We start from the raw sequence: 24,314 nt of genomic DNA, 5'->3' as shown, positions 1-24,314 counted from the left end.
ATCCTGTAAAAAATTACAATTATTTACAACTGAAAAGTCACTGTTTCACTTTAGCATTTTCAGTAGAAACATGAGGCACTGCAGTAGCTCAGGCAGATGCAGATTAATGTTGAACTGACCAACTCTAGTTTTATGTACATTGTTTTTTAAGAAAAGTCAGGACTTTTTTTTAAAGCTAAATGATACTGCCACAGTTTCTAGGCATGATATATCAGTAGGATAATATCCAATCAGATAGGATAGGAACTTTACTGTTCCCTTTTACAAAGGCACAAGTTGCTTATCTCTAATACACCTGTTTTGCTTAATAGGGAAGCTAATACAAAAGCTTCAGTACATTAGGTAGACATTTGGACTACCAGCTGCTAGTTCTGTAGGTGGTAAATATTTCTGTAACCTGGGGTTACCAGTCAGTTGTACAAATTCACAGCGTACAAAAATAGTGTAGATGCCTGTTTTGTTGGAGTGGTGTCATGTATGTTTGCAATACTAAAGAATCTAAACTCTGATTATTACCTGAATGATCTCTTCTATTAATGAATATTAATTCACTGTCCCCAACATGTTTCAAGGCAAAATGGATTATACACTAACCAAAACGTCAATTAAATTTGATTTTCTTTTCTGAAAAGCACTGCTTGTAAATTCTTCCTTATCAGCTCCGTCTTCCAACCCTCCAACATAGACTGCATTTAGTGTACCACATTCTTGGAATACTATATATAGAAAGCTACTTTATGCAAGCACTTTAATGTGATCATGTTACTAGATGAGGAAAAATAAATGACAAGACACTTCTAAAAGAAAGGAAGTAAAAGAACCAAGCAACTGGAGCAATTCAACAAGTTCTTATTAGGGTATGTCCAGACTACCCGCTGGTTCGGTGGGTAGCGATCTATCTATCAGGGATCGATTTATCGTGTCTCGTGTAGACGCGATAAATCGATACCCGAACGCTCTGCCTTCGACTCCGGAACTCCACCAGGGTGAGAGGCGGAAGCGGAGTCGATGGGGGAGCTGCGGCCGTCGATCCCACGCCATGAGGATGGGAGGTAAGTCAATCTAAGATATGTCGACTTCAGCGACGCTATTCTCGTAGCTGAAGTCACGTATCTTAGATTGATTCCCCTCCTCCCCCCTGTGTAGACCAGGCCTTATAGTCTGTATGGCAAACTCCACTTCAAAAACAAAGGATTAACACTAGAGCTGGGCAGAATGTTTGCTTTGGAAACCAAAATGCTGGCTCAGTTTGCAAACTAGGATGATTATTGAATTAATCTAGACTGAGCTTTAATGAAACTTGGGTCTCTTCGGCATTTTGTATTGGAATAAAGCAAAAGTGTATTTTCATTTTGCTCTGAACTTGAATTTGTTCGCACTCCAAGCTCAAAGCACAGTCCAAAGGTAATGAACCCTTGTCAGGGAAAAATGAAAAAATGTTTGCATAATTTCCTGCAAACCCAAGTTACTAAATTTCACACAGCCATTCATGGAAGTTCATATTAAAGTTATTTGAAACTTTATGTATTTTAACATTAGAAAATAACGTTTAATGATACTTTTCTTTTTAAGATTTCCTCCCTCATGGTCCCATTTGTTCATCTCAGCTCCCACATAATGGTGTACCTTCACTTGTTGCAGCTACATGCATCAGCCATTGTGGGTGGTGGTAGAGAATATTGCAAAGTCTGGCTGTCCTAGAAAACCTGGAGGGACACAGCCAATAATTGTCCTTGAACCCTCTGCACGGCAACACATTTTGGTGACACTAGGGCTGTGCAAACCTTGTAGGTTTGGTTGCTGTTAATTTGTGTGGAACCTTTTCTTCAATTTCAGTCTGCCTGGGTTTTAGCTCTTCCTGGGTTTTGCTGCGAGGTCCAGTAAGAAGCACAAAGACTCAGATCAAAACTCAGCCAAAACTTCTACATTTATTTGATTTCCCATGCTAATCACATTATGTCATGAAACCTGAAATAATATGTGGGCTGGGTTTATGCAACAGGTTTGCCAATCTTGCAAGTAACCCGGCTGAATCTCAGGTTTGCTGTGAAAATCCATCTTAGACAAGTTTTTCATAGCTTTATTTAGAGATGGGTAGGGGGTTGATGAGATCTAGGTCAGGATGTGATTCTGTTTCTAAATAATGATGATTTTAGCTTTAAGTTAATGTGGATAAATTCTTGTTATTTCAGAAATTATACCACTATATGGAATGTCCAGCTACATTACCAGGGAAGATCAGTACAGCAAACCACAGCACAAAAAACTCAAAGACAGACAGATTGATCGCCAGAACCGCCTTAACAGCCCTCCTTCATCCATTTATAAAAGCCACCTAGGCAACTGCACAAGTGTGTACAATGGTTATACGAAGAGTCACAATGGAGCAAGCAGTGGAGGCGGAGGTGCGGGGGGAGCACCAGGAGTAAAAAAACTAGAGCGCAGAGCAAGAAGCAGCCCAAAGTCTAACGAGCAAGACCCACATGGTAATCTGAAAGATTATTATTTTTATGTTTTTAAATTCCTCTTTATTACACTTCTCAGGCTTGCAAAAACTTGCACTTAAGAGGAAACCATCTCCCTCCTGTCTTTCATGAGTAGCTCCCACTAATAACCCCATTCTTAAAAACATCTTTTTGCAGCATGTGATCTGGGTAATTTTCTGGTTCTGAATGACTTTGCACTTCGCGTGAGTCCTTAAAGCACCTCTGAATTGTAAACCAACTCTGCCCTTTGTGTCCCTACATTGCATCTCAGTATGTAAATGTATTAGATTTAAGTGACTTATTGGACAATTTAGAAATGTTCCTGCTTGAAATATGCCTCATGGGGAGTATGGTGAGAACCAAAATGGTTGATTTGAAAGAGATTCTAGGATAAAAATGTTTAATCTTGGCAAATTTAAATACCCAAATGACTAAGCCTAATCAATCCAGGAGTACCATCAATCAAGAATGGTTTCTTGATCCATTTCTGGAATCTTACTATTCATAGAGTTTAAAGCTAGAAGGGACCATTAGATCATCTAGTCTGACTTCCTGTATACCATAGGCAATTAAATTTCTCCCAGTTATTCCTGTGTCTAGCCCAGTAACTTTTGTCTAAACAACGGCATCCAGTCTTGAGATGGAGAATCCACCATTTCCCGGATAGTTTGTTCCATTAGTTAATCACCCTCATTTGTGCCTTATTTTTAATTTGGGTTTGCCTGGCTTCTGCTTCCAGCCATTGGTTCTTATGTCTGTCTCCACTAGATTAAAGAGCTTTTTAGTATCTGGTGTTTTCTCCATGTGAAGGTGCTTATACACTATAATCAAGCCACCTCTTAATCTTCTTTTTGATAAGCTTAAACAGACTGAGAGTTTTCAGTGAAACTATTGTTTGAAGGAGAATTGTTCCTTATTTACATGTATTTTAATTTCACGTGTAAAAAAACAGTGTTTCCCTAAAACATCCCATATAGAAATTATCATATGAATATTGTACAGAGTAAAACAGAAATAAGGTAAGGTAGTAAAATAAGAGTGTAAACAAAGGTGTGAGCAAGCACACACTGTGTATATTTGCTCCTGTGACTTAAAATGGCTCTTTCCGTATATTAATTTGGGGATATATATATATTGAGTAAAATTCTCTGCTGATGTAGCTGTGCCAATTTATACACCAGCAGAGAATTTGGCTCATACTGTAATGTGTGTATCACAGGTACTAGGCTCGTTTCACCTCTGTCCACTTCTCTGAGTGCATCCCCTTAGGCGTCAGGCCTCGTACCTTTATCTATCTTGCTTGGGGTGGAATTCCACAATTCTCTCACTCCTAGACAGGGCCCTAGCCTACCACACCCTGTGTATCAGGTGTGCTGAGTTCTCTTCAGGAATCTGTGACAAGTGGTGAATACAGTGACCAAAAAATCTTCTTAAACCAAGGAATTGTTAGCTTTGTGGTAAGAACAAAACATTTAGAAAAACAGGTTTTTAAAATAATTCTCTACACATGTCTGTTTTCCCTTAAGTCTGACCATCCACTGATGGTGAGCTAGGTAGGCTTAACTTCTTCAGACACTCCAACGGATGCCTGTGTCTTAGTCTGGGACTCCTGAACAGCACTCCGTCTCTTGAGAAAGAGACCCTTTTTCAAATCGCTGTAGCCTTTTTGATCTCTGGTGTCTGCCAGCCTTTCCTGGTAAGGATATTGTCCCTTAACAGCCCTCAAGTGTTTGCACAGAAGTTACTGATCTTAAGCCATTCACTTCCCTTCCTACTTGTTTTTCTCTGCTTTTAAACAAGCCCAGTATATTCATACAGTTAACATCCCAGTAGCCTGGTGAAAATACAATATTAAATTATTACAGAATAGTTCCAGTTCCTTCATATTTGCATCTATATTTATATATTCGGTATACATATAGTACACCGTCTGTATAATATATGTGTACACAGTTGGCCATCTTTTCGCCTGAGCTACACCCATGTAAAAGTCACTTGAGATTGCATGGGTGTAACTGAACAGAATTTGGCCTACTATAGTAAAGGGGAGAGAGGGAGGGAGAGACACACATCTGTTTCAACTTTTAAAATTGGGGACAATAGTGTTTTAAGACCCTTTAAGCCAGGAAATTTAAAATAGAAGTCCTCATTGGAATAACAAAGTGCAGTGTATGTGCAAGGGGACATGGTAAAAGCATTAAAGTTCAGCAACAGAGCAAAGACAAGGAAATAGTCATCTGACGTGTGAGCTGGGAAGGGAGTGTCTGGTGATGCCTGGATCTGTTTTAGTATATTCGTGGTGCTAGGCTGAAGACATGAAGTAATTCAGAATGCTGACTAAGCACTGCTGTATTGCATTATTTTCCTATTGTTTAAGGTCATCTAGCTCAGTGGTTTGGGCATTGGCCTGCTAAACCCAGGGTTGTGAATTCAATCCTTAAGGGGGCCATTTAGGGATCTGGGGCAAAAATCTGTCTGGGGATTGGTCCTGCTTTGAGCAGGGGGTTGGACTAGATGACCTCCTGAGGTCCCTTCCAACCCTGATATTCTGTGATTCTATGAAAGACTTTAGGGCACACTAATTTGTTGCTTGCTTTCAGCAGCACCAGTTGGTAATGGCAGACCTGACTAACTACAGGCTGTGTTACATCTGAGTGCAGCCAACAGGCCACTTGAACTGCATTTCTGCTAATAAGTTTATAGGAGCATCTGATTGTTAGTAAAATATTGTGTAAGATTCTGCATTGTTTTATGTCTGATAGGGTGTAGCAGATGAGGACAACTCATATTTGTGAAAAGACAAGTCAGTATTTAAATATTGACCCTGTAATAGAACATAGAATTTTGCCACCTTCAACTCCATCTGGACTGTAACGGTGTTAATAGGTTCTAAATGCTGTTTGGATCCTGAATTTTACAGTAACTGTCAATAATCTGATTCTCTTCTGCACGTGGCATGGGTAGCTGGGGTCTTTGGAGAGTATGGCATGGTCTTTTTGTATTTGATTACCTAGTTCCCTGATTATTTTGTTGTTTGTATTGGGATTGTTATAGGTGTGCTTTTTATCTTGTAGGATTATGTAGTGCAAATAATCACTTTAGTATAAATCAAAATAAATAAATACACCTCTACCTTGATATAATGCGACCCGATATAACACGAATTTGGATATAACGCGGTAAAGCAGTACTCCGGGGGGGGGCTGTGTACTCCAGTGGATCAAAGCAAGTTCGATATAACGCGGTTTCAGCTATAACGTGGTAAGATTTTTTGGCTCCCGAGGACAGCGTTATATCGAGGTAGAGGTGTAGTATCTGCTAGGAGATTCACACAATTTAAGGACTAGAAATCTCTTAGCTTTCTTTGACGTGTGTCTTTTATCCTAATTATTAGGTTAATGATGTCTTAGGGCCCTTGTACTTGTCTAATTTTCAGGATGCTGTTTATGGAAGAAAACCTGTGGCACCTCTCGTCTCAGAGGGGCTCAGGCTGCAGGGATGAAAGGAGCAATGAAGACATTCAGGCTTGGGCTGGAGCCCAGGCTCTGAAACCCAGGGAGGGTCTCGAACCCTGGGCTCCAGCCCAAGCCTGAAGATCTACACTGCTATTTTTTAGCTCTGTAGCCTGAGCCCTGTGACTTGAGTCAATTGACCCAGGCTCTGAGACTGGGCACTGTGGCTTTTTCTTTGCGGGGTGGACGTACCTGTCGAGTCTCGAGGGAGATTTACTTGAGGCTAGAGATTTGGATTATGTCTTGCTATTTATTTGTCTCTTTCCCCTCCCCCCACCCCGGCACAGTTCTGCCCATCTTTATTTTTTCTCACTCTAAACTTATAGGATTGTCATTACTCACCTCTGATGAGGAAAACAGCGGTACTGTGTGGACAGCAGTGAAACTTATCAAAGAAAGATAATTTCACTGTTGAAGCCATTTGCTGTTCTGTAAAAGCATCATGTGCTCCACAAATGGGAGTGGAATGAAACAGCTTCCAGGATAGGGAAACAACAGAATAAGGGAGAAAACCCAAAGAAGGGAGTCAGAGCTTGCAGAAGAAAATGTGTGGAGGGGCAGATAAGTCCCTAGTGGGGGACACTCCTGCAATAGGCCAGGCACTTTGTAATCTTATATCCTTTGAATGGCTGTTGTTTGTGCATTATACTGGCAGAATGTGGAAAGATTTTTCTTATGGGACTTCCAATCGAGGGGCCTAATTTGCACACCGTGCTGTTCATACATTTTCCATTGAAACCAATAGTAGCTCCATGTGCGGAGTGGCTGCCAGGCTGGCCCCTTAATTTTGTACAGCTGTCTTCAATAGAAATGGAAAAGGAACTTTTCTGTTGCTAATATTGCAGAACCTTACATCCCATACAAACTTTGTGTTACTAGGTTCGCAAACTGATGTCATGTGCTATAAACCCAACTGATATTGAGTATCTCAAATTGATTACTAGTGTTGCTGACTAGATAGAATATAATTACCGCAAAGTACTAAGTTTCCAAGGAAGATCTTCAAGAGAGATGGGAAAATTCCAGCCCTTCCCCACTTCGGCTGCCAACCTTCCTTCCAAAGAAAGCATCTGAGCTGCTAATACAGTACATAGTTCTGATGCTGAATTATTAGCGTGAGAGGAATCTGAGTGTAGGCTTGCATTGGCTGTTGCTACCTGCTGCAACCAGTGTTGCCAGACTCAGGCATGTAAAAACTATACCTGAAAAGACAAATTGGATGAAAAATAGAAAGAGGGAGAAAGAGAGGAGTAGAGAAGATAATGGGGATATAAATATAATCCCACATCAGGAGCATGTATCTCAGTAAAATATAACACTTTCCTGCCTCTTCATATTCTGTTGTCTATATAACTGGCTCAGCAAATATGTGAAATAAATTGTCCGTACCTTTTGTGTGCATAAATGTTGCATCATGCAATGCTTAGTGGGAATTAGTTAGGTTTTGTTAGACACATGTGTGTTTTACCTAGGGAATAAAAAAGCAAGATTTCTAATGTTTGTTGTCTTGGCATGACAGAGTTCTTCCTCCTACGTGATTTTGTAGCCATGATGAAGCTTATGAAACAGCACACCTGTGCTGTCCTCACAGTAGTTCTCTTTGTTTCAATGACGGTGTCTAATGTTAATAGGGTCTGGCATGTCAAGGCTGCAGACAAAGGCTTTTCTTTCAGTTTGCTTTGGAACGTTTTGCCATGTCCATTGACTGAAACAGATAATTTTTAATGTCTGTAGTTTAAAATAGAAAACTAAAACAGGTTTTTTTTTTAGTATCTTGCCAGGGGAGCTATCCTTGAGAAGTGAATGGAAGGGCCTCTATATTCATTTATTCACCACTTTGTCAGGAACAATGCAAAATGGGTTGTGTGTCAGAGACTAGGCCTCTCACTATAAACTATGTTTGTACTTGACGTTCTGCTATTGTACAAGGAATTAGACCTACAATACTGATTCTTGCCAGTGGCTGTTGAGCCTCCTTTTGCTCACAATGTTGAGAAATGGACCCTTCTATGGATTTTGGACATTTGTCATCTCCCCTTTTATCTTGGGGCCTCTCTGCATTACAGTTTTGCCTCTGTGGTTGCTCAGGCCAGGGAGTTCTGCAGGCCGGCACTGCTCCACAGCTGTGGAACATGAGTACAATTGAAATGCCAAGAAAATTAGTGAAGTCACGGCCATGGAACGTCCACTCTGTCAGCCAAGAAGAGTCTTAAAAGTGGAAAGGGACCAAATGATGGAAAATAACACGGTGTCTTCCATCAAACTGGGAAAAAAATCCTTCTTGGCAGGAGACCAGGTAATTAACATCACTCTATCTCCTCCCAACCTAATAAAGCAAACAACTCGCTGGCATTTTGAAATTGAGTGACAAGCTCATTCCCAACTATGGCTGCACTGAAATAAGTCTAAGAATCATCTGCCATTAAGTCCATGGCCCAAATGCTGCTTATGGGCAACAAAAGGGGAATAAAAAGCAATTCCTCAGAATTAGGAGGAATTTTCCACAGGGAATGTGCTGCTCGTTAGTATGAGCTTTTCAGCCCATGGCAGTGCTTTTTGGGAAGGCCTGGAGCCAAACATGTCACAATACTAATTTATATATTTTAAAAGCCTCCTGTGCACTGAACATTTTTCTGTCTAATTGACTTGTCAGGTGTGGTGGCAAGATATGCAGAAAGGTAATCAGAGGGGCCCAGAAATAATTCACAATGAACAGAGCCCCACCTCAAGTTCCATATTTGATATCTGTACAACGCATCCCTCTAATTACAGCTGCTATTTTGTATTTACATGTATTTTGTTTCAGCTTGAACTGTGTGCAGGTTTATCAATAACTGGTTAAACAATGTGATCTCTTTTAGTAGTTGGGATGAGTGTTAAAAGCAAACTAAAACATCGAATCTGATAACTTTATTAGTGGGAACCAACCCAGTATCTAGAGCATTAAAATAAAATGGCCGAAAGTGACAAGCAGCAAAGTTGTTTAAATTGCAAGCTTTTCTTTGTGGATCAAAGCCTATTAACAGTCAGAAGTTTGATTGGCTGACTGCTGCTGCTTCCAAATTTACACATAATCCTGGGAGGAAATTATTACTACTGAAAGGATTAAAAGAATAATTTCCACAGTCTCTTTAGTGATTTAGCAGATGTTTGTAAAAATCTTTGGGATTTCAGGAGTAAGACAGGAAGGTACAAACTTGGGCGAGGGAAACCTTTTAAACAGAAGTACCATAGGTGATGGGTTTCCTTCCATAAATTCACAAAACTAGATGTGTGATGTGTTTTATAGTACTTAAAGTTTGTAGGTCAGATCCTCAGTTTGCTTGATGTATATATGAAATAGTAGCTGGCAGGCTCATTCTGAATATTCAAAGCAATCTGGTAAGCCAGCTTCTGTGATGTGATTTTGGCAGGCGTGTTGCTGTCATTTAAACAACAACAGTCTTGTTGCCACACTGGCTGCCAAGGGATGGTGCTTTAGGATCCCTATACATAACTGGTGCAGAAACTCTCAGGTACTGGATTCTGGTTGTCTCATTTGAGAGCAGAAACGACGCTATTTAACACCAATGCTAGACTACATGGTGTAGAAATCAGTTTCTTCAAGGGAATGGGCTTTTGAAGAATAGTTGTGGTGTTCTAAATTTGGAATCCCAGGTTTTCTCTGATACTTCTCTGTTCAGATTCTGGGTGGCATGTTTTTACTGACAGGCACATTTAAAGCTCTTGTCTTTTACAGAGTGGTATGCATGCTGTCAGTAGCAGTGTCTCCTAACTTGACACTTTTTAAAGGGTAATTGGAGTGGGTGTTTTATTGGAGAAGCAATGTGGTCTAGTGGATTGGGTGCTAGCCTGGAAATTAGGAGAGACAAGTTCTATTCCTGGCTCTGACTTTGGGTGAGAGTTAAAAGCAAAATAAAATGTATGACCTTAAACAAGTCATTTCCTCCTCATACACAGTCCCTGTGTTCACAATTTAAAGACCAAGGGTATCATTATTAGGGTGACCAGATGTCCTGTTTTTAAAGGGACAGTCTCATTCTTAAAGGGATTTTTTTTCTTATATAGGCTCCTATTACCCCCCACTCCATCCCAATTTTTCACAGTTGCTATCTGGTAACCCTAATCATTATGCATCTGGACACTAGGTGTTAAGACAGTAGGGCCCCAAAGTTGGGTGCTGCTTCAAGATGCATAGACTTCTATGGGTCATCGCGATTATCACTTCAAAAGTTTTTTTTTCTCCTGCTGATGATAGCTCATCTCAGTTGATTGGCCTCTTACAGCTGGTATGGCTACTTCCATCTTTTCATGTTCTCTGTATGTATAAATATCTTCTTGCTGTATGTTCCAGTCTATACATCCGATGAAGTGGGCTCTAGCCCACGAAAGCTTATGCTCAAATAAATTTGTTTGTCTCTAAGGTGCCACAAGTACTCCTGTTCTTTTTACAAATCACAGGGTCTGTAATTCCCAGACTACCGATGCACTCAATCTTTAAAATGTATATTAAGTGTTCTGCTTTTCTGCCACAGCACTGAATGAGCACTTTGGAAAACTCGGCCTCATGTCAATATTTCACTGCTTCCTTCCCATGCTAAGAGAAATACGGGGCTTTCCAAAGAGCTGATTCAGCTCGCGGGGAGGGGGTGAGGGATTGGTGGTGGAAGGGATGGCCTGGTGGTGGTAATAATATATGTTTTAAAAATAAGAGGAATGGCGTGACAGCGCCCTTGTGGAAAAACCCTATTCTTTTAATAGGAATTAAATCAATAGGTTTCTACAGAAATTGAAACCCTGGTTCAGAAGAGCACTTAAACATGTGCTTAGCTTTATGCACCTTTAAAGCATGAGTAAGTGTGGTCTAGAATGGGGATACTTTCCTGAATCTGGGCCCAAATAAGATTCTGTAGAAACTACTCTAAAATGTCCATAGTATTTAATAGAGAATGATATTGTTTCTGTGGGTTGATTTTAGAGATTTCATATTGTTCTCTATTGAATTCCATATAATTTTTCTGTAAGGGACCGTATTAATTATTACGTAGCACCCAAAATGTACAGAACTATAAAATACATTGTAATTGTTAGTTATGTTTGCTAAACTAATATCCTGATATTCAGTTATCCATTTTTTCATATTAGTAACTATAACCTGAGCAGTATCCTCTATCCTATAACAAATTATCTATTATTTTTATAGTGCAATTATTTTTCATGATGCTTTGAAGGAAAATAAGACTCAATCCTTGCCCAAAAAGGTTTAAATCAATGTGGTGGAGCCCACAAAAATGGCAATGGAGCATGTGGGAGATGAGTAGCAAGGTGGGATGAGAAAGGAGGTTCTGCTAATGGGAGCATAATTTCTTACAGAAAACACACTGTTTAAGCATATTTCTTATTTGTTATGTTAAAATGTTTTTAAATCCATATAACAAATAATTATCTCTACTTTTTTTACCCAATGAGATGGTGTTGCGTGAACTAAAATGTTGACTAAAATACAGCATTGTTATTTTGATGATTATGCATCTTGTGAGAAATGACCGATCTAAGTTATAGTACATGCCTGGAGATTTCAGAATACATGGTTTATACTTACTTCTTTTGAGCCAGATTCTCTGGATTTGTTGAAAAGCTGTAGCACCTAAAGAACGAACAGTTCTGGGCTTCATAGGTCAGAAATATGCTATCACTGAGTTACAGCTTAAAATGGTTGAAATATGGTCATGCAGTGTAGGTGCCAGAATCTTTTGCTTTTATAATCATGCGAAAATCTGTTGTTTAAGCCCATCAGAATAATTATTTATGACCTTTGTTAAACACCTCAGGATATACTGATATTCATAATTACTGGTATTTTAAAAATCTGCCAGTCAGTCTTCTTTTACAAACTCCTATTTAAGGCTGGCTCTGTGGCCAAGCTTCATGATGCTATGGTCTCTGTATCTCCCGGCTAGCAGAGAGATGACAATTTCAGTTTAGAAGCATGAGTGAGTTACTGACTGCTACAGTAGATTTTCTTCCCAGCCTCTTATGACTGGCAGGTTCCAGTGGGGGCAGAATTGTGTCCTTAAGGTAGAAGTTGTTGATGGTCAGTAAAGGAGAATGGTGTGTATGCTGGAAAGTTGTAAAATGTGCTTTAAAGGTAGGAGTGACCCTGGGAGGGTGAGGGATGGGGAAAGGAGGAAAGAAAATTGATTTAATATGAACGAATTGCTGAAAGTGCAGCAAATCCTTCTGAAAACTGGGGATAGCTTGAGTACTGCCTTGCATGGACCAGGGGCTCTTGCGCATATGCTCTAGGGATTCTGTTTTTTAAACCATAATTTATAAATTTTTAAAGAACTGTCTTAAATAATCTTTTTTTTTTTTTATTGCAAGGTTCCCTTACAGAGGAGCAGTCAGTGGAATTCCTATCCAGTTCACATTGTCCTCTGTAAATTATAGCCTGTGTCACTTCCTGTTCAGAAACCCCATGATTTCCTTCTTGGTCATGTAGGTCAGCGGCCTAATAGGCTATGGGGTTTTGCATGTGTGGTTATAGACAGTGTGGGAAGAGGGGTTGGCTTTGAATAGTTTTATAATGTTTATTTCATTGCTCAAACTGATGTAATCAGAATCCATGTAAACCCATAAAACCAGATTTTTCCCTGCAACTTTAAGACACTGAAGTAGCCAAAAATAAAACTAGAAACAAGAAATGGAATCTCTACATATGTCCTCATCCAAGAATAGGGAGGAAACTGGAAATGAGATGGCAGAATAAATTAAAGAAACCCATTGTGGGGGTCAGGGGGTAACTTCATAAGTTTGAGATGGTTTAAAATGTACCTGGTTTGCAGAAGCTATTGTGTGTACAGTTCTGTTCCTAACATCTTGTCATGCAGTTTCCTATTTAAACATATCAGGCAAGCAGACATGGCACTAACAGCTGCCCTGGGAGTGATGAATGCAGCCACAGGATTACTGGGGAGTGTGCTTTACTAGCTTTGTCTCTGTCTCTGTCTCATTGTTGCAAGCAGGTGGTCTCTTGTAGTGGTACTGACATGCTCTAATGCAGAGGGTGGAGAACAAAGAGGGGAAGATTAGAAGATGATTTAGTAGTTAAAAGAATAGCTGTAGATAGATCAAAGAGCTTTCTGTACCATCATTATACATATACACCACACATACCATTGATAAAATAGTTCATGTCTAGCCCTCGATTTCAGTCATTTATTAAATGATAGGGAGTAGTATTCATATTTGTCTGTCCACCTCAGCAACTGCTAGTCACTTCAGTGGAGTATCTATGCAAAAGAGGCACTTCTGACAACGTTACCCTTCAGTCTAGTGACTTGGAATTCTGAGTTCTGTTTTCCAAAGTAGGCACTTAATAGCCCAAGTCTCACTGGAAGTCAATGGGACATAGGTTCCAAAGTGCCGAAAGGCCAGATTTTCAAAGGTGTTCAGGCACCTAAAGATGCAGATGGGCAGCTAGTGGGATTTTGAGAAGCACCTAGGTATCTAACTCCCATGGATTTCAAAGGGCATTAGATGCCCAGGTGCTTTTGAAAATCCCAGTAGATGCCTATCTGCATCTTTAGGTGCCTAAATACCTTTAGAAACCTGGCCGTAAGTCACTTGAAAATGTGACTTAGACTCGTAAGTCATATCAGTGCTTTTGAAAATTTTACCCTACAATCCTACAAAAACCCTACAAAATAAAAAGACTATTTAACAGCATGGGCCAAATTGTTGGAAGCTTCAACTCAAACCTCAGAAATTAAAGGAATGATTTTTTCCCTCCTGACCAATAGTTGCAAACTTGGGTTTGTGCACATAAGCTGCCTTTATGCATGTAAAAATCTAGGGATATGTTGACTTGCACATACAAATATAGCATAGCATGTGCACACAGCCATGTTTTTTTCACACTTTGCCCTATGATTATTTAGAAAAAAAATGCACATACAGAAACTATTTTCTGTGAAATTGTGCTCCCAGATTTAAAGCTTGCATTTGAAAATGTGGCTCAGTGTGTTTGAAGAACCATAAAGAATTGGTTTCATGACTTTAGGTCAAATTTTATTTAGTATTAAAATAAATATCTATCTGCTGCCTAACATATCCTTAGAAAATATTTCTGGAAGTTACACTTTCGTTTATGGTAGCTAAAAAATAATCTCTGTCTATTACAGCAGGCAGTTGAAGCAGGTGATAAAGTTGGATGCAGAATTAGCTGAGTCACTATAGCTCAAAGAAGAAAAATTAATTTTCTTGTAGTATGTTCTTTAATGCAGTAATCTAGAATAGTATGCATTTGCGCACCTGCGAAATGATTGTCTGATTAACAAGTTAGGTACAATAGCCGGTAAGAATAATTAACATGGAGAGCCAATACATGTAGAAAAACAAAATGTGAAATCAAGAGTATTATAAGATAGCTAAGATTATATGTAAAATATTTTTGTCACAACCTGGCTTGGTATCGCACTGTTTGTGCACCAGTCTCCTGTGAATGGACCCAACTTCTGGACCCCATATGCTTCTCAGCCCACTAGATCTGGATGGAGTCAAATCACTCTTTCTGTCTCTAGAGTTCCTAGGGCACACTGAGGCTCAAACCTCTCATATGAGCCCTTCTTTGGGCTGTGTGACTCCACAATCTAGCTGACCTAGACCCTGAAAACAGTGCTTCCAACTTCCCCAGTCATTAACACCTGCTCCCTCAAAATTCCACAGGGCAGTGGGGACTCTGGCTTCTAATTTAACCCCTTTGGGGATGATACGGCAGTGAAGCAAAGAACACAGGCTTGGCTAAGGAATTTCTTCACCACAGTCACTTTACTTGTAAAAAGCCCTAGAAAGGTACAGATCTATGCAAAATAAGTAAAGTCCTGACACACACACACACCCTCCCCTAGACTGTTCTCACCTCTCCTCTGAGTCTGAGGTTTGTTTGTCAGTATTTCAGTCTAGGCAGAATGCCTTCTGTCTCTCCAGGCATTCTGACTTACATATGGTGATGGTCTGCTCCACTGCTCAGAGAAGCACCCCCACTTAAACACAGAGTCCTTTCTTTTCCCATGTGTCCAAGCTGAGGTCTAGAAGCCATGCAGGCACCTCTGTGTAGAACAGGGATAGGCAACCTATAGCACGGGTGCCGGAGGCGGCACGTGAGCTGATTTTCAGTGGCACTCACACTGCCCAGGTCCTGACCACCGGTCCGGGGGGCTCTGCATTTTAATTAAATTTTAAATGAAGCTTCTTAAACATTTTAAAAACCTTATTTACTTTCCATACAACAATAGTTCAGTTATATATTATAGACTTTTATAGAAAGAGACCTTCTAAAAACGTTAAAATGTATTACTGGCACGCGGAACCTTAAATTAGAGTGAATAAATGAAGACTCAGCACACCACTTCCGAAAGGTTGCCGACCCCTGGTGTAGAAGATCCATTGTTCCATGGGGTTGAGCCAGCAGTTGAGAGACAATTAAAGTTGATGGCTCCAAATTGTTCTGTGATTGTCCTTTGGTGAGGTGTCAAGTACATTTCCTGAAATGCAATCCAATAATCTTTGGCAAGGTGATGTGTTCAGCACCCCATACAAAATGGAGGTCCCATTGCAAAATGGAGGTTACGATACAAAATGGAGTTCAGAATTTGATACAGATATACTTGTCCCTGTTACAACTTTAAAATGCTGAGCTGTCTTCTTTACAAATGGTTAGGCCTAATAAATCTGGTCTTCTTTTAAGAATAAATGTTTATTACACTCACAAATGTATCTAGAGCTTGTGAAAGTGAGGGAAATGAAGTACTGACCGGAGGTAGAGGTAATACAGTGCAGGCAGATGCCAGGCAGATTTCCTCCAATGCCTCTCACTCCTGATCTTGTTAAACTTTTGCTATTCCAGTCCTGAACCTTGACCTTCACAATTATGTTGGATTGAGCAGGAATCTGTCGTGGTTTTGTGGCATGTCCAGAAGGAGGCAAATATGTTATTTGTATTACTGTAGCACCTAAGAGCCCTAGTCATGGACCAGGACCCCCTGCGCTAGGTGCTGTACAAACAATGAACAAAAACGCAGTTCTGCCCCAGTGGGCTTGACATCTAAGTATAAGACAAGAGACAACAGATGGATAGAGACAGAAGGTGTTGTACAAGTAAACAATGAGAGACTCTTGCTCAGCATGTGGGCATTTGGTATGGTCTTAATATTAGATGCATTCATGGACTTGCACACATGATCACATTCTAGTCTTCGTAACCACTTTAAGCTTAATGACGAGTATGGGTCATAAGAAACCCTAACAATGTTTTTTGAGTAGCATGAATTTAAGGAAAGTTAGGGAAGCCAAGTTCCCCTTATAAAAATATCCCAGAGCTTAAAGGAAGATGAGTTCCTCCAGTTAATTGTTTACCATTTGATCACTGATGCAAGCACCTTGAAATAGTAATAATTATGTTCACTTGGCCGAGGACTGTAGTGGCAATGTAAAAATGCTCTGTGTTCAGAACACGTCATAAACTGTGTTTCTTCTGTTAGCTCATCAATGCCTCTGGTGAATTTGCAACTCTTTAGTTCATTCAGTGTATTTGCTTCTGTAATATAAGGAGACAGAGCAGATTTGTCTCCTGAAAACAAACTGTCAAAGCTGATGGTAGACTTTATTAATATTGAAAAAACCACCCTGTGAAGATTTAAATAGATTTGTCATTGTACGCGAATTTCAGTATTCCCCTGAGCAGTGAAACACAACCTTTACCCCAAATATACAAGTAATATGCCGAAGCTTGAGTATATAGATTAGTGTTGTATATGAAATATGGAGTGATATTTCTAGTCTATCCGCTCTCCTTCACAGGTCTCTGCTATGAACAGTATCTGGATGAACCAGTCAATTTTTTATCTACTTAGAAGATATTTCAGAAAAGTTGGAAATATAAATTCATTTTTTGTAATTAGGTTTAGTAAGAGTGAGAGGAAGGATGACCTTATGTTTAGGGTGCTAACCTAGGACGTGGGACGCCAGTGTTCTATTCTCTGCTCCACTACAGACTTAGGCCTGGCCTGCCCTTAAAATTTATTCTGACATACTTATGGCTGTCAGAGATGTGGAAAAAGCCACACCTGCTAGGAACATAGCTCTGCTCTTTGGCTTAGCTAACATTGTTTAGGGAGATAGTATCGCTACAGTGGCAGAAAAACACCTTCTGTCGGCAAATGCTGTGTCTACACTATATGCTTTGTAGTTCATATGTAACCTTAGGCTGTCTATGGCTGGGGAATGGGGATAAATACATTTAAGATTGTAAAGCGCTCAGATACAACAGTGATGGGGACAAAAGAAGCACCTAAAATAGACAAATACAAATAAATTGATCAAGAATAGTGGGAAATGTTCATCTGTGAATGTGAAAAGCTTCATCTCGGACTTGTTCCTCCTTTGTTTTTGTATCTTCTCTTACGTTGAATAAACTGCATGTGCTATGATTTTTGGGTCACCCTGACTTCAGGCATATTTAGGTGTAAGCTGGGAGAAGTTGTCCTTCTTTCTGTCTTTAACTATAGCTGAAGTATTAATATATTCCACATGTTCCTTTATCTGATGTAGATCCCCTGCATGTGCATTGATAGACCCCTATTGACTTCAGTGCGGCTCTGTGCAGGCTTAAAGGCTCATTTGGGTTCAGTTGCAAGATTGGGGTCTTATTCTGCAGTCCATAATCATAGGGAAGTCAGTGAGGCTATTACTGGGAGTAAGTGCTTGCTCAGTTTGAGTGAGGATTGCAGAATTGGGCCCTTATCTTTTTTTTTTTAAAAATATCTCTCACATTTTTATGGAGCTTGGCATTTTTCATTTTCTAGCTTGGTTGTTTTCTACATGTTAAAAGTTTTTTGTCTTTAAAATATGTATGAGACCTGTATGTATCCATATTATACAGAGCAAAACAAATATTAACATGTTTGTTAAAAGATTAGTTGTACCCCTCGTATGCCGTGAACACGCAGACTTGTGTACCAAAGTCAACTGTATCCACTAGACACTCAGATACTTTAGTAAAGCAAAGCCAATAACACTCATGTATATTAGCCACTTAAGTGAGCTCATATAGCCCCATAAATGTATTAAACATATTGACATTTCAAGCAATGTGCACTCTCAAGTTCATGTCAAAGTCTACATGCATGCAAAAATTTATGAAAACCGGACTAAATTTATGGCTTTGCTTCAGCAAAGAGAACGGTTAAGATATGTTTGTCAGATACAGCTGATAAAGATGCTTTGCTGGGGAACAAATGTTTGGAGAACTCACATGGCACTCCTTCCCCTCTGCTTACTGGAAGCCCATTTCTGTAATTGGCTTCTGCAGAGAAAATGAAAAGGGGTAAAGGAGGCTTGTCACAAACCAAGCAGAGGACTGGCCAGAGGGTCCATTCACAGTGCCGATCTGTGTAGTCTGGCTCTTGTTCCACCCAACTCGAGACCTGGGAATTTCAGACATTGGCTATCTACATGGCACCCACCCTACATTGGCCTCACAAAGCACCTTCTCACTGAGGATTCCTTTCCTTAAGCCCACTGTGGTGCAAAACAATTTCAAGGAAATATCAGCCTTTTAAGGTTTGTGTGCTTGTTCAAGATTGGGACCATAGAGAGAATTTCATACAGTGCCCATATTTCAGGAACAAAAACATAGTTATTTAGAATTTTAAATAAAATCACAATCTCATCAGCTTTTGAACTTGCAACCTTCTGTACCAAATCCTGCACTTTACTACTGAACTAGGCTATAATGTCTTTAACACCCAAGCCTTGTGAACATTTAGTTTCAAAACTAACTATCCTTCAAAACTCAGCTAGTTTGAGGCTGAACATAAACAAGATAACTACAGAGTCCAGTATTTTTATATTTTCTTTGAAATTGTAGTTGAAAATCTAAATAAAACCCTTCATTATCTGTTCATAGAAACAAAATTTTGGAGACTTAATTTCATGCTTCAGTTTGGTTTTGTAACAACATTTTTGTGACAGTCGTTCACATTGAAAGGTCTTTCTGGATCCCACAAAAGCTGAACTGAACAAAGCTACAGGCAACAGAGCAAAATAAACAAAACTAATTGGTTTCATTTTGAATTTTAATTTCATCATACACAGTCTATGTTCTTTGTGCCTGAATCTATGCAAACTGTCAAAGCTTTGATGAAACTAATTGAAACTGAAACCTCACGACGCTGCTTAACAGCAGTGGGCCAAATTTCTGATCTCCTATTCACACATCTCATTGACTTTACGGGTTCCTTGGGCATACATAAGAACAGAATACAGCCCCCTGGGTAACTGCTGAAAGTTCACGCTGTGAGTTTGTGAAATATAAACTCTGCAGTATATTTCTGATACAGAAACTCCTGAATAACAAACTGGGTCCAGCACTGAATCTGAGCCCAAGCCCGAGCCTTGTCAGAGTCCGTGGAGTTTACATTTGGTTTCCCAGTTAGAGAGAGAGGTTAGACTAGCAAAGCATAGATCTGGATTGGGAGATTCAGATCCAGTGTTCTCATTTGTCCCCATTTCTAACGGCATAATAAATTTTTACTGTGACTGGATTTTTTTTTTTAAACAGGGTTGTTTCCCACATTCCTGATAAAGCCCTATGGATTCCTTTATTATTTTCCCTCATATACTTTCATCCCTGCTCTAGGCTCATATTGCTACCACCATCTTTCTGGGTGAGGAAGACTGGATCGGATATCTTTTGAGGTCTATTACCACTGTCCCACAGTTTATCAGAAAGGCTGCTGCTGAAGGATGTCACGGACACACACACACACACGGACGGACACACACACACACACACACACACAAATGCTATTTAGACACTGCTGCAACTGACAATTGAATTCAGATCTCCAACAGGTCAGTGGAAAGCACTACTACACTGCTTCCCCTGTGCCTGGAACTTAAACCATTTCTAGACACTAGACCAACAAAAGAAATTGTCAAACACTTCTCCATCCTGTTTTAATACTGATTTACCAGAAATCCCTATGCTGGGAGAAGAAAGCCATGCAAAGGTCTCAAAGTTTCAGACCAAGATAAACAGTGTATTGTAATATATTTAGCACATGATAATGCAAACTACAGAAAATTATATACAGAGGAGGGGAAAAATGCTTTCCCTGGCTGGGAGGATCTGGAACATTGAGAGCCAGGGGAATGAGTATTTAGAGGGAGGAAACTTCTCTGCCTTCCTCACTATGTATTTAAAAAACAAAGCAAAACTAAATCAAACAAACAAAAATCCCCACCACTGGGTCTAACAATCAGAAGTCATAATTTAAAAGATGTTTCAAAACTTTTGGCTGGGGTTTTTAAAGGTGCCTAAGGGTTTTAGGTGCTCAGATCCCATGAATGTCAATGGAATTTGAGCCCCTAACTCTCTTAGGCTCCTTTGAAAATCCCATCTTTAAAGTTTCTCTTTAAAGTGGAAATTGATATCCAAGGTTTCTGTAACCTGGTGTGTCTTATCTGAGATGCCAGTGTGAATGAATAAAAGTTTTGTAATCTGCTGTCTTTATACGAGTGGTACTTCTGTAAGGTTTCTGAGATTCTTCTCTCACTTAGGCTTGGTCTAGACTTATAAATTAGATTGACCTAGCTATGTCACTCAGGGCTGTGAAAAATTTTGTGCCCAGAATGACATAGCTAGATTGACTTAACCTGTACTATAGACGCAGCTCTTCCATCAACCTAGCTTCCGCTTCTCAGAGAGATGGATTAACTACATCAATGGAAAAACCCCTTCCATGGATATAGGAAGCATCTACATTACCTCAACATTACAGCTGAGTTGCTGTAGCACTTGTAGTGTAGACAAAGTCTTAGCATTGCATTGAACCAAATGGTTTCAGCTTTCTATTAAATGAGCAGGCCGTTCCATTTCTTCCCAGTTATATTATGCAAGACTTTGACCTGCTCTATGTAAAAAGACATCAGAAGTGAAGCTGTAGTAAAGGCATTGTTCACAGAGGTTCATGTGAACTTTTTCATGGGTTTGGCATGATCCGGATTTGCACCATCAGATTTTAATTTGGTAGTTTTGAATGAGCAAACTCCAAAAGTGGAGCAAAGTGAACACCAAAACTCAAAGTTGAACCCTAGTTGATAGCTACCGAGTTCCCTTTAGTTTTGACAAAAACTTGGCTCTGCTTTGCTTAAAACTAGACTAGGGTAAGCATGTGTGATCTGTAGCAAAATGTTAGCAAACGTGGCCTAAGTTTCATCTAAATCAAGTTGGAATTCCCTTAATTTTATTGAATTCTTTTCAGGTAGCTGTACTCAGGAGTCCATTTCAGTGAGACCTTTAAACATCTGAAAACGTTCTCAGTGGTGAAAATGAATCTGTAAATCTTCAGTGTTAACTGCTGTTCTGTTCATGTAGAGTATGCTAATTGCAGTGTCAGATGCAGGGTTTGGGGGCTACCCTTAATTTATATTTCTAATTGGTTGTGGATTCAAAGTGACCCGCTTTGTACACACTGTGCTTGAGTGTAGTGTCCAGGCCATACCAATGTGGTGTTCCTGATAACTTCATATTGTTCTTTTTTCTCTTGTACACTAGAAAGCTAGCACCTGTCAGTGCAATTTGTTTATCCTGCATTCACTTGAGACAAATGTCTAAAAATCAATCCTGGCAGTGAGTGTGAAGTAAAGTTTTGAAGAGTTCTGGATTCTCATGGTGAGGTGCAAGCTGCAGTTATTAAAGGGGATTAGGGAACACAGCTGGTGAGCAGATGGAATGTTTGTAATTTCAAAGCCAAACTCAGCCATAATCCAAAATGTGCACAAAGTCTGTTTGCTTCTTTACTAGCTCATTTCTTTTTCTCCAGCTAGGATCATAACTCTAGTCAAATTTGGCCCTGAAGATATGTTCTACTTAATAGATTTCTAATTCAGATAGTCATCGTTTATCATTCAGGCTGGACTGTAGTGTAATTTAGACTTGCAATATCATTAATTTGGGAAGCTGTTAATGAACTGTGCTTCCCATCAGCAGGATAGTATTTTGGCATAGGCTTCCTGTCCAGCCACAGATGTTTGGGCTGGATGAAAGGGAGCAGCTTCCCACCACACTCCTTGCTGTGGCCCAGTGGCTTCTTACAGAGATTAGTGAAACAGAAAAGTAGCTCTGAACCTGGTAGCTCTGTGCAATGTACCTAATCACTCTCTTTTCATACTGCACCCATTGTTGTGGTATTCTTCTCACTGCCTGACTTCTGACTCTTTGCAAGACTAACATTGCAATGCCGTTGTGATATATTTTCTTGCATTTTGAGTCAATCAAAGGTTCAATCCACATGGGTTTCAGTAAACCCAAATGGTGAAAGTGAAGTTCAGTGGCAACCCCTTCAAAACCTCCCGTTTTCATCTGGTATAATTTTGAAGCAGTCTGAAATCGAAAACTTCTCATGATTTTTCATGAAAAAAGCATCGAGTGTCTCAGGCTGACTTTGAAACAGGACCAGAGTTCATTCAAAAAGTTTGTAACTCATTTAATGAGTTGTTAATGAAACCAGTACAGCTGTTTGGCAACTGAAACTTCCATTCCATGGGAAATTCTGACATTTTGGAGGAAAAAAAACTGGTCTGAATCAGAACAAAAAGCCAAAATTTTGAAATTTTCTATAAAACAAAAATTCTGAAATACTCCATTTATATTATAATAAAATATTAATATAATGCACAGAATATTCCACATGATAAAATTAACATTTTATTATAAGTCAAAACAAGATTAAGTTGAAACAAAAATGTTTTGACTTTTTCCCACTATAAATTTTTGATCACATTTACATAGTGCTGTGAAAATTTAATTACAACAAAAGTGCATTTTACACTGAAAAACGGTTCTATTGTAAGTTTTTCAACCAGCTCTAACATAGGAAGCTTTGCATGGTTTCATTGTGAGTATTTCACACAGGTTAAGTGAAGCACTTAAAGACCCTCTGCTAGCTAATGAAGTAAAGCTGGGTAGCGTTAACTAGAGCCCGATATTACCGTGGGCAGTTGTAAACAAATACTTTTCTGTAGTGCTACCTATAAGAAATCAGCCAACTATAATAACAGCGAGGTTAATCGACAGTTTGCGCTAACTGGAAGAAAAAAACACCAAAAAACTCTCAAATGACATCAGAACCATCAAGTTGCATGCAGAACTAATCTGTGCAAGCATTTGACCTTATTGTAATTACTCTTGTACTCACTATGCATCCATCACATTGTTTCTTCCATTTGGTTGTCTCTTTCTTCATATTGGACTATAAGCTCTTGAGGGGGGAGGAACTGTTTCTTCCTGTGTGTTTCTACAGCTCTTAGCACCATGAGATCCTGATCATGACGGTAGCTTCTGTGCTCTATGATGATATAAATCCCAGAAAAAAAACCCTACGTTAAAATGGAGTTACAGTTGAGAATATATATTAATTTTAAGGAAATTATGGGGATGTTGTATGCAACTCAAAGTCAAATGTTATAAACCCAGTAAATATTGAGTTAAGGTTACCACCCTCAAAAGAAATCCAAACATCCCAAGGCACCCAAACAGCCTTAATTTTTCCCTCTACTGGTGTCATGTAACAATTGCAATTAAGGTGGTGGTGTATTTGTGGTCCCAGATTAGGTTTGTGACTTTTAAAGACACGTTTTGAATATTTCCCCCTCATGACATCACTAGCGGGCCGTAGTTAAGGGCGCTTTTCTAAATAATGCAGCTTTTAATTAATTTTAACTCATTAATTAACCAATTTACTTGTAAATGCTCAGAAAATTCATTCTTTATTCAAAGAGTGAATGCTCTAAAATTGGGGAGCTTACGTTGTAGTTTTCATATATAACAGCTGTTGAATCCCTACTGTAAATGCAAAACAGAACTCATGCTTAACCATAGAGTCATGACTAGCACTTACATCATCATAATAAAAAATAACAACTTTGCTGCCTTAAAATATTGTTAGTTTTAGGCTTTCCGTGTTTCTCCATTCTTATTGCCTGTTTCTTGATATTATTGCTGAAGTAAATGGATCTGTCAGCCTATCTGTCTTTGCATTTATCCAGTCTGTGACCATCGCTGTAATACCTGAACACCTGGATCATTATTTTAGCGATGGTGCTACATTTCAGTAGTCCTCTGAACTGGTTATTTAACTACAGCTTGCTGTGCACAAAGAATTCACGTCTGTACCACTACAGAAATGTGTAGCACAGAGACAGACCCTGGAAGATGCCACATGCTTTGAAAGAGAACTACTGGTGTACAGCC

The 24,314-nt window shown here is 39.4% G+C and overlaps 1 protein-coding gene across 14 annotated transcripts in view; it reads left to right on the top strand.

Moving 5' to 3' along the window:
- FNDC3B (fibronectin type III domain containing 3B) overlaps positions 1–24,314 on the top strand; it is a 363,980-nt gene that overhangs the window by 196,211 nt on the left and 143,455 nt on the right. For all 14 annotated transcript variants that reach the window (XR_005584676.1, XM_039488529.1, XM_039488540.1 and 11 more), the window contains one exon: positions 2,193–2,486. Coding sequence is in view for 13 of the 14 variants with exons in the window: in XM_039488529.1 (XP_039344463.1) it covers positions 2,193–2,486 (294 nt within the window). In the remaining variant the exon portion in view is untranslated. The remainder of the gene's footprint in view (positions 1–2,192; positions 2,487–24,314) is intronic.

Source organism: Mauremys reevesii, linkage group 9 (genome assembly GCF_016161935.1).
Source record: "Mauremys reevesii isolate NIE-2019 linkage group 9, ASM1616193v1, whole genome shotgun sequence".
Taxonomy (NCBI): domain Eukaryota; kingdom Metazoa; phylum Chordata; order Testudines; family Geoemydidae; genus Mauremys; species Mauremys reevesii.
This window is presented reverse-complemented; position numbering and strand designations above follow the sequence as displayed.